The 15526-nt window shown below is 54.2% G+C and overlaps 1 protein-coding gene across 5 annotated transcripts; it reads left to right on the plus strand.

Annotated features, from left to right (window-relative positions):
• The first annotated feature begins 1583 nt into the window (after positions 1-1583).
• Positions 1584-13405, plus strand: HSPBP1 (HSPA (Hsp70) binding protein 1). Of its 5 annotated transcripts, none has more exons than XM_026488470.4 (8): positions 1584-1790; positions 2138-2435; positions 4260-4464; positions 6150-6374; positions 8830-8985; positions 9101-9197; positions 9731-9842; positions 13102-13405. In XM_026488470.4, exons 2-8 carry the CDS (start codon positions 2232-2234, stop codon positions 13174-13176), a joined length of 1074 nt encoding a protein of 357 aa, XP_026344255.1. In that variant the 5' UTR covers positions 1584-1790; positions 2138-2231; the 3' UTR covers positions 13177-13405. The 5 variants fall into 5 exon arrangements, with proteins under 5 accessions (XP_026344255.1, XP_057170039.1, XP_026344256.1 ...); XM_026488471.4 differs by having other exon boundaries at positions 1599-1651; positions 2141-2435; XM_057314056.1 differs by having other exon boundaries at positions 1595-1651; positions 2141-2435; positions 9731-13405.
• The last annotated feature ends 2121 nt before the right edge of the window (positions 13406-15526 follow it).

Genomic DNA, 15526 nt, shown 5'->3' on the forward strand with positions numbered 1-15526 from the left:
ACCCTACTTATAAGGTCATTGACGGACTATGGCTTTTATAGGATACCTGGGGAGTTTTAATGTGGGCCACCGTTATGTTATACATATATTAGCATATATAATGTTACATACAATTACATGTGAGATATATACATATGTGACATGGTATTATGCATTGTAACATGTGGTAAATAACCTAAACTGACTCGTACATAGGTGTATACAAGTATGGTAGGCTGAATAACAGTCCCTAGAGATGCCCACATCCTAATCCCCTGAATCGGGGCATATATCACCTTATATGGCAAAAGGGACTTTGCAGATATGATTGAAGATCTTGAGATGGGAAGAGGATCCTGGTTATCTGGGTGGGCCCTAAATGTAATCACAAAGGCCCTTCTGAGGGGGAGGCAGGAAAGTCAGAGGAGGACATGGGATGATGACGGAAGCAGAAGCCAAAGTGATGCAGCCACAAGCCCAGGAGCGTGGGTGGCCTCTAGCAGCCAGAAGAGGCAGGAAGCAGATCCTCTCCCAGAGCTTCCAGAAGGAACAAAGCCCTGCTCACACCTTGACTCTAACCCAGTAAGAGCCGTTTTGGACTTCTGACCACCGGAACTGTAAGATAATAACTCTGTGTTGTTTTAAGCCACCCAATTTTTCATAATTTGAAGGCAGCAATAGAAAACTAATATAACAGGGTACAGGAGGTGGGGGTGGGAGCCCAGACCCCTGTCCGAGAGCTATTCTGGTCAGTGCTACAAACACCGCCCACCGGGCACGCTGCTTTTATGTTATCTTCCTTTTTCTGCCCCAAATGTAACCTGGCACACCCCAGGCCTAGCAGTGGGTCTCCCCTGAGAGTGAGTACAACCTTCTCCTGGCGGGGCAGAGCCTCTAATGAAGACTAGAACCAGGGTTTCTTTAAGCCCAGCTCAAGGCAAACACCTGCACAGACCAGGCACATTCCCAGACCTGAACCCCAAATGCCGTGCACGGAGTCGGTAAGCCTCCCAAAGCCCTCGCCTGGGCATTTTGCTTCAGCTTTGGCCTTCCAGAATCCCCTCCCGTGCACCTGGCAGGACTCCGGGAGGACTCCAAGGGGAGACCCTGGGTCATAACAGGTGTTTGCTGAGGAGCTACAGCAGGAATCAGGTAGCCCCCTTTGACGACTGGGGAAACTGAGGCCAGGGGAGGGGAGAGGTAGGTCAAGGGTGCTTACATCAGATATGAGGAGTGAGCACCCAGGGCTCCAGTAAAAGATGGGGTAGGGGTCCGGGTGGAGGGGAAAAGGCCCGAGGATGAGGGACCTGCAAGACCTGCAAGGAGAGGGTGGGGCCAAACGGGGAGCGGCCCGCTCACCAACACGGGGCGGGGCTTAGGGGGCGGGGTTAAGCTGGGGGAGGCCGAAAGGCCTAGAACAGGGGCGGAGCCTGAGGTAGCAGGAAGGGGGCGGGGACATGGGTGGGGGCGGGACCCAGAGGGCGGGGCTAGATCGCGGGGGCGGGGTGTGCGCCAAGGCGGGGGTGGAGCTTGCGGGAGGTCGAGGGGGTGGAGCTTATTAAGGGGCAGGATCCGGATCGGGGGAGGAGCTTAGCATGGTCAGGGGGCGGGGCCGAGCGCTGTATCCGGTCAGGTTAGGGCTTCAGAGCCTGGCACGCGGCCTCGGCCTCAGGTACGGCCCCAGGTTGGGAGTTACTCCGGGAACTTCCGGGCGAGACCGGCGCATTTCCGGTCAAGATGGCGGCGCCCATCAGAGTCAGGTGCGGGCGACTCTGCCTTTAGTAGCGGCGGCGACTCGAGGCCCGGGGAAGGTGAGGCCCGGGGAAGTGAGGTCCGCCCCACTTTGGCTCCCTTCTTTGGAGAGGAAGGAGGAGATTTGTTGCTAAGACGTCTAAAGGGAGGACTTGTTGCTATGGAGGCAGGGCAGTGGGGTTGCTAAGAGACGGAACGCATTTAGTGGTGATGGGGGAGGGGTTGCTGGGTTGCTAGGTGGAATGGGTGGGGCCTGTTGCGAGGAGAGGAAGGAGGGGCTTGAGACTTTGGGGAAGGGTCCGGTCGGTATGGAGGAAGGAGAGGGGGCTGTGGTTAAGGTGGGTGCGGGCAGAGTGGTTTGGGGTCATGGGGGCCTCGGAGCTCCCCTAACACCTCACCTTCTCAGCAGACCCCCAGGAGTCGACCCGTCAGGACGCCAGAGCTACCTCAGCGGTGACCACCCCCTACCCCAGACACATTCTTCCCTTCACAAACAGCCCATGGCGGACCAAGGCTCGGGGGGCAGCCGCCTCCCTCTGGCGCTGCCCCCAGCCTCCCAGGGTTGCTCATCAGGGGGCGGCGGCTCCTCGGCGGGGAACTCGGGCCATCCTCCGCCCCCGCGAAACCTCCAAGGCCTGCTGCAGATGGCTATCACGGCGGGCTCGGAGGAACCAGACCCCCCTCCAGAGCCCATGAGTGAGGAGGTAAAGGTGGGGTCCCAACGAAGTGGGGGGAGGGGTGCCCTGGGCAGGGGCGGAGTCCAGGGGTGAAGGCAGAGTGGTACGCTGTATTTGTGCTGGGTGGGTTATTGTAGACTGAAGATCAGAGCTGCGATGCAGAGTAGCTTCGCGGTAAAAAGAAGGAGGGAGCGTTCTCAAAGCCAGGCGGACCTGGTTTCAGCAACATCCAGCTGTGTGACCTTGGGCATATCGCTTCATCTTTCTGAGGAGCTAGGTCTTTTTTTGTTTGTTTGTTTAAAGATTCTATTTATTTATTTGAGATAGAGCATGTGCAAGCATTGGGGAAGGGCAGAGGGAGAGGGAGAAGCAGACACCCTGCTGAGCAGGGAGCCCAGCGTGGGGCTCCATCCAAGGACCCTGGGATCATGACCTGGGCCAAAGGCAGATGCTTCACCAGCTGAGCCACCCAGGTGCCCCAGAGCAAGGTCTTTATTTGCAAGCTGATGGTGATAATAAGAGTAGTAGTGGTACTTCATAGGGTATTTCTGAGGATCCACACAGCTCCAGGTACGGAGGCAGGGCTCCTGCAGGCAGCAGGCTGTTCTCATGAAGACTTAGGTGTGACCTCAGGCTTTGTGGATGGCCTAATGTGTGACCTTGGCATGTCACAACCTTTCTGGGCCTCAGTTTTCTTGTCTGTGAAGTGGGGATGACAGTAACATTCAGAAGCTTGTCTTGGAGATGAGTAGCGATATCTGTTATATGTGTTTAGTTTGTGACGGTGTTTCCATTGTATTAAACATTGTGCTAACCCAGGACATCCATGATGTCACTGAACCTTTAGGACAATGAGGTAGTAACAGGCACAGAAAGATTAACATCTCGCCCAAATTTATCCAGGACTGTGACTACAGAGCCAGTATATGAGCACTACTAGGCCCGGCGGAAAAATAAAATTCAATGGCCAGCTCTCAACTGTCATCTTACTTGACCTAATAGGCAACATTTGATTACTGGCCACCTCCTTGATCTGTTTCTTCGTTTGGTTTCTAGAACAACACAGTATCCTGGTTTTCATCCTCACTCACTGGCTCTTCTTCATTCCCCAGCCTCTGAATGACGGCACACCCTAGGGCTCTTCTCTTCCCTACTTCTGCTCACTTCCTTTGTGGTCTCATACCGTGTTGAGACTTTACCCTGACGACTGTCAAGTTTACGTCTCTAGACCAGTGGTTCTGATTTGATCCCCCTCGGGACATTTGGCAACGCATGGAGACATGCGTCCCACTTGGGGTCGGGGGGTGGGCTACTGGCATCTAGCGGGTAGAGACCAGGGATGCTGCCCAACGTCCTACCGTGTGCAGGATATTGGCATTTCCCCCCTTCTACCCCACCCCCACCCCGGCCAAACTCTCCAGCTCAGAGTGTGCGTAGGGCCAGGGTTGACAAAGCCAAGTCTAGGCTGGACCTCCTCCCTGAGCTTCAGGCAGCCAACTCAATAGTTTACCTTGAGTGCATAATAGATCCCTCGAACTTAACGTGGTGGAAAATGAGCTCTAATCTCTACTCCTGCTCCATACCTGCTTCTCGTACCATTTCCCCATTGGCTGCTGGTTGCTCTGGACAGACCTGAGAGTCCCTTTTCTCACACCCCATAGGTAGTCTCTCTGTAAATATTGTACCTAGAAAATTGTCAGTGGGGAAGATAGTCAGTAGGTATCTGTTGATTGAAGGAACAGTGGGCTCTCAGATGTTGGCTGTTAGGAGTAACAAGTGTTATTCATGAATTCATTATTGATGGAGGTTTGCTTCTTTCCCCCACCCTTCTTGCCTTGTCTTATACTCCAGAGGCGTCAGTGGCTGCAGGAGGCTATGTCAGCTGCCTTCCGGGGCCAGCGGGAGGAAGTCGAGCAGATGAAGAACTGCCTTCGAGTGCTGTCCCAGCCTATACCCTCCTTGGCTGCTGAGGCTGAACTGGCCGCCGACCAGCAGGAGCGCGAGGGGGCCCTGGAGCTGCTGGCCGACCTGTGTGAAAACATGGACAATGCTGCAGGTACACCCAGGCCCACCCGCAGCTGCCCCTTGGTCTCCCTCTGTCTCTTCCCTCCTCCTCAGCCCCGTGTCCTGCTGTGGCTCAGCTCTTGTCCTTTCTCTCGGGGACCACACCTTCGGCCTCTTCCCCACTCTTCCAGCCTTCAGCTTCCCCCTCTCTAGTCTGGCTCCAACTCAGGCCCCAGATGAGACTGCCCTGTCTTCCTGCTGGGTCCCCTTGCCATCAGGAGGGGACCTCCTCTCACCCCACCAGCCTGACAGCAGGTCATTCTCCCTGACATTCTCCAAAACTGGTCATTTCTCCCTAGTATCTTGGGAATGCACTGTCGCTCCCTAAAATATGAGCGAGGAGGTGGTTCTGGGTGGCACGGTCAGAGAAGGCCTCCCCAAGGGGTGCCATTTGATCAGAGACCTGAAGTGAGTGAGTGGGTTATCAGATCAGCTCTCATAGGAAGAGGGAATGGCCAGTGCAAAGGCCCTGAGGTGGGAACCTGCCTGGTATGTGCAGGAACAGCAGTAAGACCAGCGTGGCAGAGTGCAGTGAGTGAGGGGCAAGAGGTAGGAGGTGACGCTGGGTGTGCAGGGCCTTGCAGGCTAAAGTAGGTGCTGTGGGTTTTGTTCTAAATGCCGAGGAGCTGATAAAAGGACGGCATTCCCCCTTCCTGTGGAGGGGCGTGACGTAGCCGTTGACGGTGTGAATGTGTCTTCTCTGGATGTTTCATGTAAGTGGAGTCATAGAACATGTGAGCTCTTGTGACTGGCTTCCCTGAGTGTGATGTGTTCGAGGTTCTCCCATGTTGTAGCCTGTGTTGGAGCTTTATTCCTTCATATGGCTAATACTCCACGTGTTGTCAGTCCGTTCTCCGCTGATGGGCATTTGGGCCCTTTCCCCCTTTGGTTATTAAGAATAATGCTGCTGTGAGCTTTGGTATGAGTATGTGTTGGAGTCCTTGCTTTCTGGGGTTTGGGATATTTACGTAGCAGTGGACCTGTGATAATTCTGCGTCTCACTTATTGAGGAACTGCCAAGCTCACTGGTACCACTTTTTTTTACGAAAGCAGGTGGTGGGCTGTAGTGTGCCGAGCCCTGGTCTAGGGATGTTCTGATTGTCACAAAGATTAGGGGTCAGTACTGGCATCTAGTGGGCTGGAGTCCGGGACCCTAATCCCCCAAATGCTGGCATTTTTGAGACATGCTGGCCTTGGAGGGACCCCTGGTTGGGCGCTTGACGGAGCCCACACTTGAGGCAGGCTCCCCTGGGAGCCAGCCTGCCCCTCCAGCCTCAGCTGCTGTATTCGTGTGTGAGGGCTGAAGCCGAAATGTACTTTCTCATGGTTCTGGAGGCTGAAAGTCTGAGATCCTGGTGTGGGTGGGGCTGGTTTCTCCTGGGCTCTCTCTCCTTGGTTTGCAGACAGCCGCCCTCTCCCTGTGTCTTCACATGATTTTCCCTGTGTGCCTGTCTGTGTCCTTATGTCCTCTTAGAAGGACGACAGTCTTACCACCAGGAGTAGTACCTTCCTCAATGACCTCACTTTACCTGGAGGCGCTCTTAAAAGGCTCTATCTCCAGATATAGTCACATCCTGAGGCACTTGAGAGTTGGGGCTTCAACGTGTGAATTTTGGAGGGGGGTGCAGAGCTCAGTCCATACCACCTGGACTCTCATCTCCCCTCTGTCTGGCACAGACTTCTGCCAGCTGTCAGGCATGCACCTGCTGGTGGGCCGGTACCTGGAGGCAGGGCCCGCGGGGCTGCGGTGGCGGGCGGCAGAGCTCATCGGCACGTGCAGCCAGAACGTGGCGGCCATCCAGGAGCAGGTGCTGGGCCTGGGCGCCCTGCGCAAGTTGCTGCGGCTGCTGGACCGGGACGCCTGCGACTTGGTACGCGTGAAGGCCCTCTTCGCCATCTCCTGTGAGTGTCTGGGGCAGCCGGAGAGGGGCAGCCGGAGAGGGGCTGTATTTGTTCATTTATTCCCATTGCCCCTGAAGACTCTGTGCGGGGTCCCGGGGACGGGGTAGTGAGCTGGCCAACCCCTCGCTAGTCAGCCAGATCCGGATGACACAGGAGTCCCGCTCAACTTAAGTGCTTCACGCACATCAGAGTCCTCGGCCTCCGCACTGTCGAGTTCCTCGTGGTGAGGAGGGGGCCCGCCTGTGCGTGGTGAGGTGTTGAGCAGCACCCCGGCCTCCCCCCATTAGAGATACCAGTGGCTCTCACTCATGCTGCCTCCCGGGGAACAGGTGCCAGGACGGGGATGATGCCAACGCCTGTGGGGCACTCTCTCTGTGCCAGGCCCCACGCTAAGCCCTGTGCAAGTGTTAACTTGTTTAGTCCACACACACAGCCTCTGAGGCAGGGAGACCGGATCCACATGGAGGAAGGACCAGGTCAGGTCGCCTAGGGGAGAGCCCGGGGCACCCTGCAAGGTCATGCAGATGGGGGGTTTGAGCCCAGGCAATGTTCTTAACCATGTGCTGGGCCCCCGTCCGTGTGTGTGCCGTGCCGGGGGCCCCCACTGGACTCCTTCTTAAATAAGCTTTATGGAGATACAATTCACAGGCCATGCAGTTCAGCCTTTTAAACTGTACGATTTAACGCATTCGCTCGGTTGTGCCGTGGCGATGATCACTGTCTACCTCCAGAACATCTCCATCACTCCCAAAAGAAGCCGCATTCCGGTTAGCAGTCCCTCCTCACCCCCTCCCTGCGGCCCCCGGCAGCCACCAGTCTGCTTCTCCTCTCCATGGCTTTGCCTGCTCTGGACGTGTCCACCACGTGGCCTTGTGTGTCTGGCTTCTTTCACTGAGCGTCATGTTTTCCACGTTCATCTGCATTTATAGCCTGTACCGACGCCTCATGCCTTTTTATGGCTGAATAATAAGTCATTTACGAAGGGGCCACGTTTGGTTTATCCGTTCATCAGTTGCTCAGTGGGACATCAGGCGGTGTCTACCTCTGGCTGTGTGAATAGTGCTGCCGTGAACCACGTGGGCAAGGTTCTGCGTGGACGTGTGTTCTCCTTTCTCCTGGGTTTGCACACCGGGGATTGGAATTGCTGGGCCCTACGGCAGCCCCATGATTCTCTGTTTGAAGCTGGAGGAGAACCTGTTTCTTCCACTCCCAACATTTGTGACACCGAATGTCGGGGGTTTACAGACGACCTGTTTTCCAGCTCTCTGGACACCAGCCGGGTGTTCTACAGTCCCGTTCTCTTCCATTCTGACACTGACTCCGGAGGGTTGGCAGACCTCCACAGGTTAAGGGCTCAGTTCTCCGAGATGGCCCCTGCTTCAGACAGCCATCGAAAGTTTGGGCCTTCTGGGGGCGCCTGGCTGGCTGAGTCTGTAGACCATGCAACTCTTGATCTTGGTCGTGAGTTCAAGCCCCTCGTTGGGCGTAGGGTTTAACTTAAAAAAAAAAAAAAATGGGGGCTTCCTGTATTTCTTAGTTACTGGCTCTATATTGGGCAGTCCCATGACCCCCTCCTCAGGTTTGATAATTTGCTAGAATAGCTCGCAGAACGCAGGGAAGTACAGGTGTTCAGTGGCTAGATGAAGAGCCAGATGAAGAAGTGCCTAGGACGAGGTCTCGAAGGGTCCCGAGCACAGGAGCTTCTGTCCCTGAGGAGTCGGGACGCGCCTCCTCCTGACATGCGCATGTGTCACTAACCCAGAAGCTCTCTGAACCCCACCGTGTCGGGAGTTTTATGGAGGCTTTCTCATGGAGGCGTGATGGATCGTTAACTCCACTCCCGTCCCTCTCTTCTCTCTGGAGGTTGGGAGGTGGGGCTGGAAGTTCCAAGTTTCTAATCATGGCTTTGGTATTTCCGGTAAGTAAACCCCATCCAGGAGCCCACCCAGAGTCCCCTCACCGGAACAAAAGATGCTCCCATCACCCAGGAAATTCCACAGGTTTTAAGAACTTTGTGTCGGGAATGGGGGTAGAGACTGAATATATATTTCCTGTGTTATGGTGGCCCTGGGAAAAGAACAGGGAGGCTGGAAGGGAATTCTGGCAAGAGTGAGAGAAAGAGTCCTGGAGCGGGTGGCATCTGGAAAGTCATGTCCAAAACAGGGGAGACAGATGGACAGATAGACCTTGGGTGGCTCGGCCACAAAGGGTAGACAGTGAGACTCAGTTCCCCAGAGGGACCAAGAGCCAGAGCGGGATGTGGGAGGGATGGGGCAGAGTTTTCTTCTAACAGCTTACATTAATTACATCTCAGTACAAAAATGCTTAAAAGATAAAGCTTATGAAGTTCAGGCCCCTAGAAGTTGATAGTGATGGTGGTGAGGGGTGGTGATGATTCTGGTGAGGGTGGTGAGGGTGACCTCGAGGCCCCGGCCTCTCTCTCGCCTCCCCCCAGGCCTGGTCCGGGAGCAGGAGGCTGGGCTGCTGCAGTTCCTTCGCCTGGATGGCTTCTCCGTCTTGATGCGGGCCATGCAGCAGCAGGTGCAAAAGCTCAAGGTCAAGTCGGCGTTCCTGCTGCAGAACCTGCTGGTGGGCCACCCCGAACACAAAGGTGGGGCGGCCAGGGCAGGGGACCCAGGGATGATCCCCAAGGGTGGGTGGGGGGAGGGGAATGCCTGGGAGAGGGGCGTGGACTGCCCCTCTGACCCCCAAGACCCTTCCCCCAGGGACCCTGTGCTCCATGGGGATGGTCCAGCAGCTGGTGGCCCTGATCCGGACAGAACACAGCCCCTTCCATGAGCATGTGCTTGGAGCCCTGTGCAGGTATGCTGGGGCCTCCGAGAGGACGAGGCCCCGGGGCAGGCGCCCCCACCTCTCAGGCTGACACCACTGGGCTCCAGCCCACCGGCCTCCTTCCCTCCAGGATGCAGGACTTTGGGCCTTTCCCGTGGAGGGGGCAGGAATCCTTACGCTGGCCCTCCCTGAGCATTTGTTTCCTCACATGTTGGGGGCTGACCCAGCAGCCTGGGAGGAGGGGGAGAGTCTTTCTGACCCCGCTGTCCCCGCACACAGGACCAGCAGATTAGTGCCTGGAAAAGATGACGTAACAGAGTAGTCGCTCGAGCAGGTGGCCGCTCCGGCGTGCGGAGTGGGCTCCAGGCCAGGCTCTTTGCTAGGCGCCTTGTCTCATAGGCCCTGGGGTGGGGTGGGGGCCACCTGAGGTCTGTACTGCAGACGGGGAAACTGAGGCCCAGTGCAGGGAACCGTCTTCCCGAGGCTGCTGGGGGAGCAGTGGCGGGGGTGGGGGCGGCCCCGTGCAGAGGGCGGTCCCAAGGATTGCTCTCCTGTCCCCGCAGCCTGGTGACAGACTTCCCCCAGGGCGTGCGGGAGTGCCGGGAGCCCGAGCTGGGCCTGGAGGAGCTGCTCCGCCACCGCTGTCAGCTGCTGCAGCAGCACGAGGAGTACCAGGTACGGCCGGCCGCCGGGCCCTCTGCGTCGTGCGCACGTCTCCCCGTCTCTTCGCTCCGTACTTCTCCCACCGGCCTTGCCGCAGCTGCTTCCTGCCCCCACACCTGCCTCGTGCTGTGCGAGCGCCACAGGCCGGCAGGGAACGGCAGGGAACGAGGAGCTTGGCGTGTTCGAAGGGGTTAACGAAGTCATTTATTTGTTCTGCAAATTTCAGAAGTATGTACATCCTACCAGATATTTAATAACTATTTGATAAATAAGTCGGTGATAAAAGGCAACCAATTAAATATTTAATTAAATAAAAAACAAGTATTTAATTAAGTAGATAATGAGTAACAGATAAACAACTCAGATGTTTAATTAATAAGTAACAAGTGATAAATAGCAGCTCATTAGATATTTAAATAGCTCAGTCACGAGATGAGTGGTAACTCAGATAATCAGATCATCAGTAACGGGGGATAAAGAGCAACGGGTTGAATAGTCATATAGTTGTTTAGTTATCTAGATGACGGGGTGAGCTGACCGAAGGTGAAGTACAGCCCAGATGTTGGCGCTTCAGCAAAGCTGAGCGACGTGCCCCTTCCCGGGACATCTGTTCTATGGAGTCCATTCCTCGTGACGCTGTCACGCATTTCCAGAGAGGCGCGGGGAGTGAGGAGCAGGGATGGCCGGGAGAGGCACGCTGTCCACCCCCAGGTCTCGCCCCGACCCCATCACAGTGACCCATGGAAATACGCGCCCGTGGGTTGTGGGGTCCTCCTGCCCCAACCTGGCCTAGGCTGGAGTTTCGGCTGGGGAGCGTGTCAGCTGTCGCTTGCTGTATTGGCACATTCGTTCCCTGAACTGCTGGCGTGCCAGACCCTGGCCAGGACCCACCTGCTGAGGGAGGCCTCATGCAGACTGACCAACACTCCTTTTTTCTTTTTCCTTCTAAAAACTTTCACAACTTTGTTGGGGTGTAATTGTCATATAATAAACTCCACTTATTGGAACTATGCCATGCGAGAAGTTTAGACATGTGGATACACCTGTGGAAACCTCATCCTTCCGCCCCTCCGTTTGTCAGGGGCGGCTCACCCGCGCGCCATGCCCTGAGCTGGGCGCCGGGGATCTGGGGAGGAGCAGAAGGATCCAGCCTCGGTCCTCACGGGGCCCAGGGGTGAGAGAGAAACGTGGTAGACAAACACATAGAAGTACGGGTTTACAAACACATACCTGGTGTGTGTGCATATGTGCGTGTGTCATACGTGCCGTATTTGTATCTGTGTAATTTAACATTCGGTCACATACAGTGTGACAGCAGGAAGTCGTAACTACGGTGAAGGAGACAACCTGTGAGGGGACAGAGAAGGCTGGGCCGTGATATTTTTGGTACGGTGCCGCGTTCGTTTCCGACAGCTGCTCTAACGCTACCACAGACAGGGTGGCCTAGCACAGAAATGCATCGTCTCACAGTTCTGGGGACTAGGAGTCTGAAGTCAAGGTGTCAGCAGGGCCGTGCTCCCTCTGAAGGCTCTAGGGAAGAATCCTCCCCCTTCCAGCTGCTAGTAGTTGCTGGCATTCCTTGTATGTCGATACGCCGCTCCAGTCTCTTCACACGGCCTTCTTTTCTGTGTGCCTGTGTGTGTCTTGGAAATCTTTCCAGATACTTAAATAGAGGTCTGCTTTAATTTTTTTTTTTTTAAAGATCTTATTTATTCGTTTGAGAGAGAAAGAGAGCATGAGCAGGGGATAGAGGGGGGGTGCAGAGGGGAGGGATAAGCAGACTCCCTGCTGAGCCAGACGCAGGGCTCAGTCCCAGGACCGCAGGATCATGACCTGAGCTGAGGGCAGATGCTGAACTGACTGAGCCACCCAGGCGCCCTGAGGTCTGCTTTAATTTCATCATAATTGAATAATGCAATTGGCATGGTATTCTGTAAGGTGATTCTATCATGACTTGGTCCTCTTTTGTAAGTATTTTTGTAGGTAAATTTAAGAGTTAAATTTCATGAATGCTTTCTCGTGAAAAGGTCCTGTGGTCATGTGGTTCAAAATTCAAGATGCATAGGAGGGTAAACAGTGAAAAGTCTCCCTGCTGCCCCTGCCCCTAACCACCTAGTACCTCCCCCAGTTCCCTGCGTGGCCTTCCTAAGATGGTCTGTGCACACAAATGGGCATATAAATTCTTCTCCTCTTCCTCTCTCCCTTTTGTGCAAAATCTACCTGTCCTGACCACTTTCCAGCTCCTTGCTCATTCCCTTTCATAACATGTCAGGGAGGAGTGCAGAGGGAGCGTATTGTGTGTTGGTGGTCATGGCTTTTTCCTGTTTCCTTTTGTAGCTGCAAGGTAGGTTGATTCTTTCAGGTCATGACCCCTCTTAATGGACACGCTGGTTGCTGCTATCAACTCTGCTAAAAGAATAACCCTTTACCTATGTTTCTTTATATGTATGAGCATGTCTATGGAGCAATTGCCAGAAAGGGGAAAGCTGGGGTAAGGTAGGTTAAAGGTGAAGTTACAGAGTTACGGGCCATTTTTGCTAGGTATTGCCAAGTTGCTCTTTATAGGTTGAAAACAGTTGACGGTCCGCCGATGAGCGGCCCAAGGGGACCTCAAGCCATTTGACTTTTTTTTTTTTTTTTCAAGCTGATTGGTGAAAAGTAGTACTCTAGTGCAGTTTACTTTGCCCTTCTCCCGTGAGTAAAGTTGGACAGCTTTCCTTTCTTGTGAACTGCTCTTTCATATCCCTGTGTCTGTTTATCTTCTGGGTGGTGGTTTTTGCAGTTGATTCATTGAAGTTCTTGAACTATTAAATATGTTAGCCTTTTCTGACGAGTTGCAGATTTTCACCCCAAATTGTTGTTTTTCTTTCATTTTTGTTTCTGGCATCTTTTATGTTCATGTGGTGCCACCTGTGAATGCTTCTTTCTTGGTTTCTGGGACTTATTCCCATGGAAGGGGTTTTAATTTTAAGTGGGAATTAGTAGGGGTTGGTCATACCAGGTAGTTAGAAAGAGCCAAAGGGGGCTGAGGTGAGGACAGACCAGTGGGGTGAAATGGCCGCTGGGAGAACCCCATTCTAGTGCTGTAATCCAGGCACAGGTGAGAAGAGAAACAGTGAGCCATGGACCTCAGCTGAAGTCAGGGAACCCTGGGAGGCTTCTGGGGCAGGCTTCTGCTGGGAGGGAAGAGAAGCCATCTCTGTGTGCAGAGCTTGATGGAAGCAGGGCCCGCTGTGCACTCAGGGCTCCCACTCTTGTCCCCCCAAACCAGGAGGAGCTGGAGTTCTGCGAAAAGCTGCTACAGACCTGTTTCTCCAGCCCGACGGATGACAGCATGGATCGGTGAAACCTGGTGGCTTACCACCCCCTCTCCGTGGGAACCCAGGTGTCCTGCCTCCCAAGGGAGAGCAGGGCCTTGTTGGTGCGTGGCCAGGGCATGCCAGCCCATCTCTGCTCAGCCCCTGGAAGGGGCGCTGAGGAAGGCGCTGGCTCCTTGGACCCCACCCCTCACGCTCTCACTGCGTTCCCCCTTCTGTGTCCACACTGTTCTTCTAATAAAGGTGTTTCTCCTCCTCCAGCGCCTTCATTGTGGCCTTTGTCATCTCCCCTGAAGGGTGCTGGGTGGGAGGGGCACGATCTTAGGGGACCTAGGGAGCCATGGAGGAGCCGGCAGCGGGTGGAGCCTGGACATAAATGTGAAGCTTTCTAAAATCCAAAGCCGTTGTGTCTTTTCTTCTCAGCCTCTCTTGACAGGGAGGGTAGAGGACACCCATCCCCCTTTTGGCTCACCCATTGTCTCCAGCTGCTCCATTTGAAGAACCCCCAACCCCGGTGCCCAGGCTGTCTGCCATGAGGCGGAAGCCATGTTATTTCCCAGCATCCCATGCAGGGGAGTGTCATGTGACTTCAGTTAAGCCAACCGGAAGGCACCGCGGGGCCTCTGGCGCGCTGGTGTTGGGAGAAGGCCGGAGCAGGTGCACTGAGGGCTCTGTGTCCCCGGGCCTTGGGCGTGGGCCTTGTTCCAACTACAAAGCACCAAGCCCTCTGGAGCCTTCTGAGTTTGGGGCTGTGAGACAGGCCTCATCTCCTTTCATAAATTCCTTGTCAGTTTAGCTAAAGGAGGTTTCATTTGCAACCAAGGCTCCTGGCCAGTGCCGTTTTTCAGATGAGGAATCCGAGCCCAGGGTGGTTGAACCGTGGGCAAAAGGTTCACAAAGCCAGGTTTCAGACAAAGCTGTGCTGCTTCCGCATTCTGGTTCCTAGCCGCATTTGATGTAGACAAATTCCTCTCGTGTGGAATTTACTTGTACTCCTGGGATTTAGGAGGGACCAGTTATTTTCACCCTTCTTCCCAAATTCAGGATAAATCGAAACGTAGCTACAGGATTCCAGAATCGAAGATCAAGTATCACCTTTATTACTATTAGCGCCGATCAGAGGAAATGGTTTTAGTCTTGCTGCTACCTCACCCCAGCATTAGACATGCTTGCCTATCTGGTCACAGGCAGCACTGGACAAGCACAGGCCTTCCCTTGGGTGCAGCAGGCCAGACACTGGGCAGGCTGGTCTGAGAGAGGGAGAGCTGGAGTCAGCCACGGTGCCCATCCAATCTGGCAAATTGTTCTCCAGCCCCTGGGAGAGGTGGAGAGGCCGGGAGAAAGACACTAAACGGTTGAAGTTCCTCCATGTGGAAATGTGAACAGTGGGGAATGGGTGGTTGCACCAGACACTTTAAGAAGCCCCTTCCAATTTTTTTAAGATTTATGTATTTATTTGAGAGAGTGTGTGTGCATGCAAGCAGGGGAGGGGCAGAAGGAGAGGTGGGGAGAGAATCTCAAGCAGACTTCTCCTGCTGAGCACAGAGCTCCAAGTGGAGCTCAATCCCATGACCCTGAGATCATGACCTGAGCTGAAACCAAGAGTCCCATGCTTAACTGACTGAGCCACCCAGGCGCCCTGCCCCTTCCAATTTTTTTTTTAAATATTTTATTTATTTATTTGACAGAGATAGAGACAGCCAGCGAGAGAGGGAACACAAGCAGGGGGAGTGGGAGAGGAAGAAGCAGGCTCACAGCAGAAGAGCCCGATGTGGGGCCCGGTCCCATAACGCCGGGATCACGCCCTGAGCCGAAGACAGATGCCCAACTGCTGTGCCACCCAGGCGCCCCCCGCCCCTTCCAATTCTAATACACATAACAGTATCATCAACCTGTGATTTTTGATAGGGTGGAGACTCCAGCTTCCAGGTTTTTCCAGACCGTGTGAACTTCTCAGTTTCATTTGATGGTTGAATATGGCTACCCCCTGTCCCTCGGTTCCCGAGCTTATGTGTTAAAATAATATGGCAACTGTGTAATCACATTGGGAAAAAAGCAAGCAAAATGCTGGGTAAAAGACAAAAGAACGTGGCAGAGGAAAGGATGACTCAAGGAACAGAAGGAAATGCCTCACAGTTATTTCAAGCTGAATAACAATAGGACCCTGGGTCCATTTTAAAACAAAACTTCCAAGATGAAAAGGTAAGATTGGCAAAACCAAGGGAAAAGAGAACTGTGGTGGATTCTTCAGGAAATATTTGCTCCCTCCTGTTCCACCTCCATGAGACCAGTACACTTTCCCACCCCATGGGGTGTGGAGTGGAAATGCTGCCGCATCACTTTGGGCTTGAATGTGGGACTTGCTTTACTAACGGATGG

The sequence above is a fragment of the Ursus arctos genome, unplaced genomic scaffold (assembly GCF_023065955.2).
Source record: "Ursus arctos isolate Adak ecotype North America unplaced genomic scaffold, UrsArc2.0 scaffold_19, whole genome shotgun sequence".
NCBI lineage: Eukaryota > Metazoa > Chordata > Mammalia > Carnivora > Ursidae > Ursus > Ursus arctos.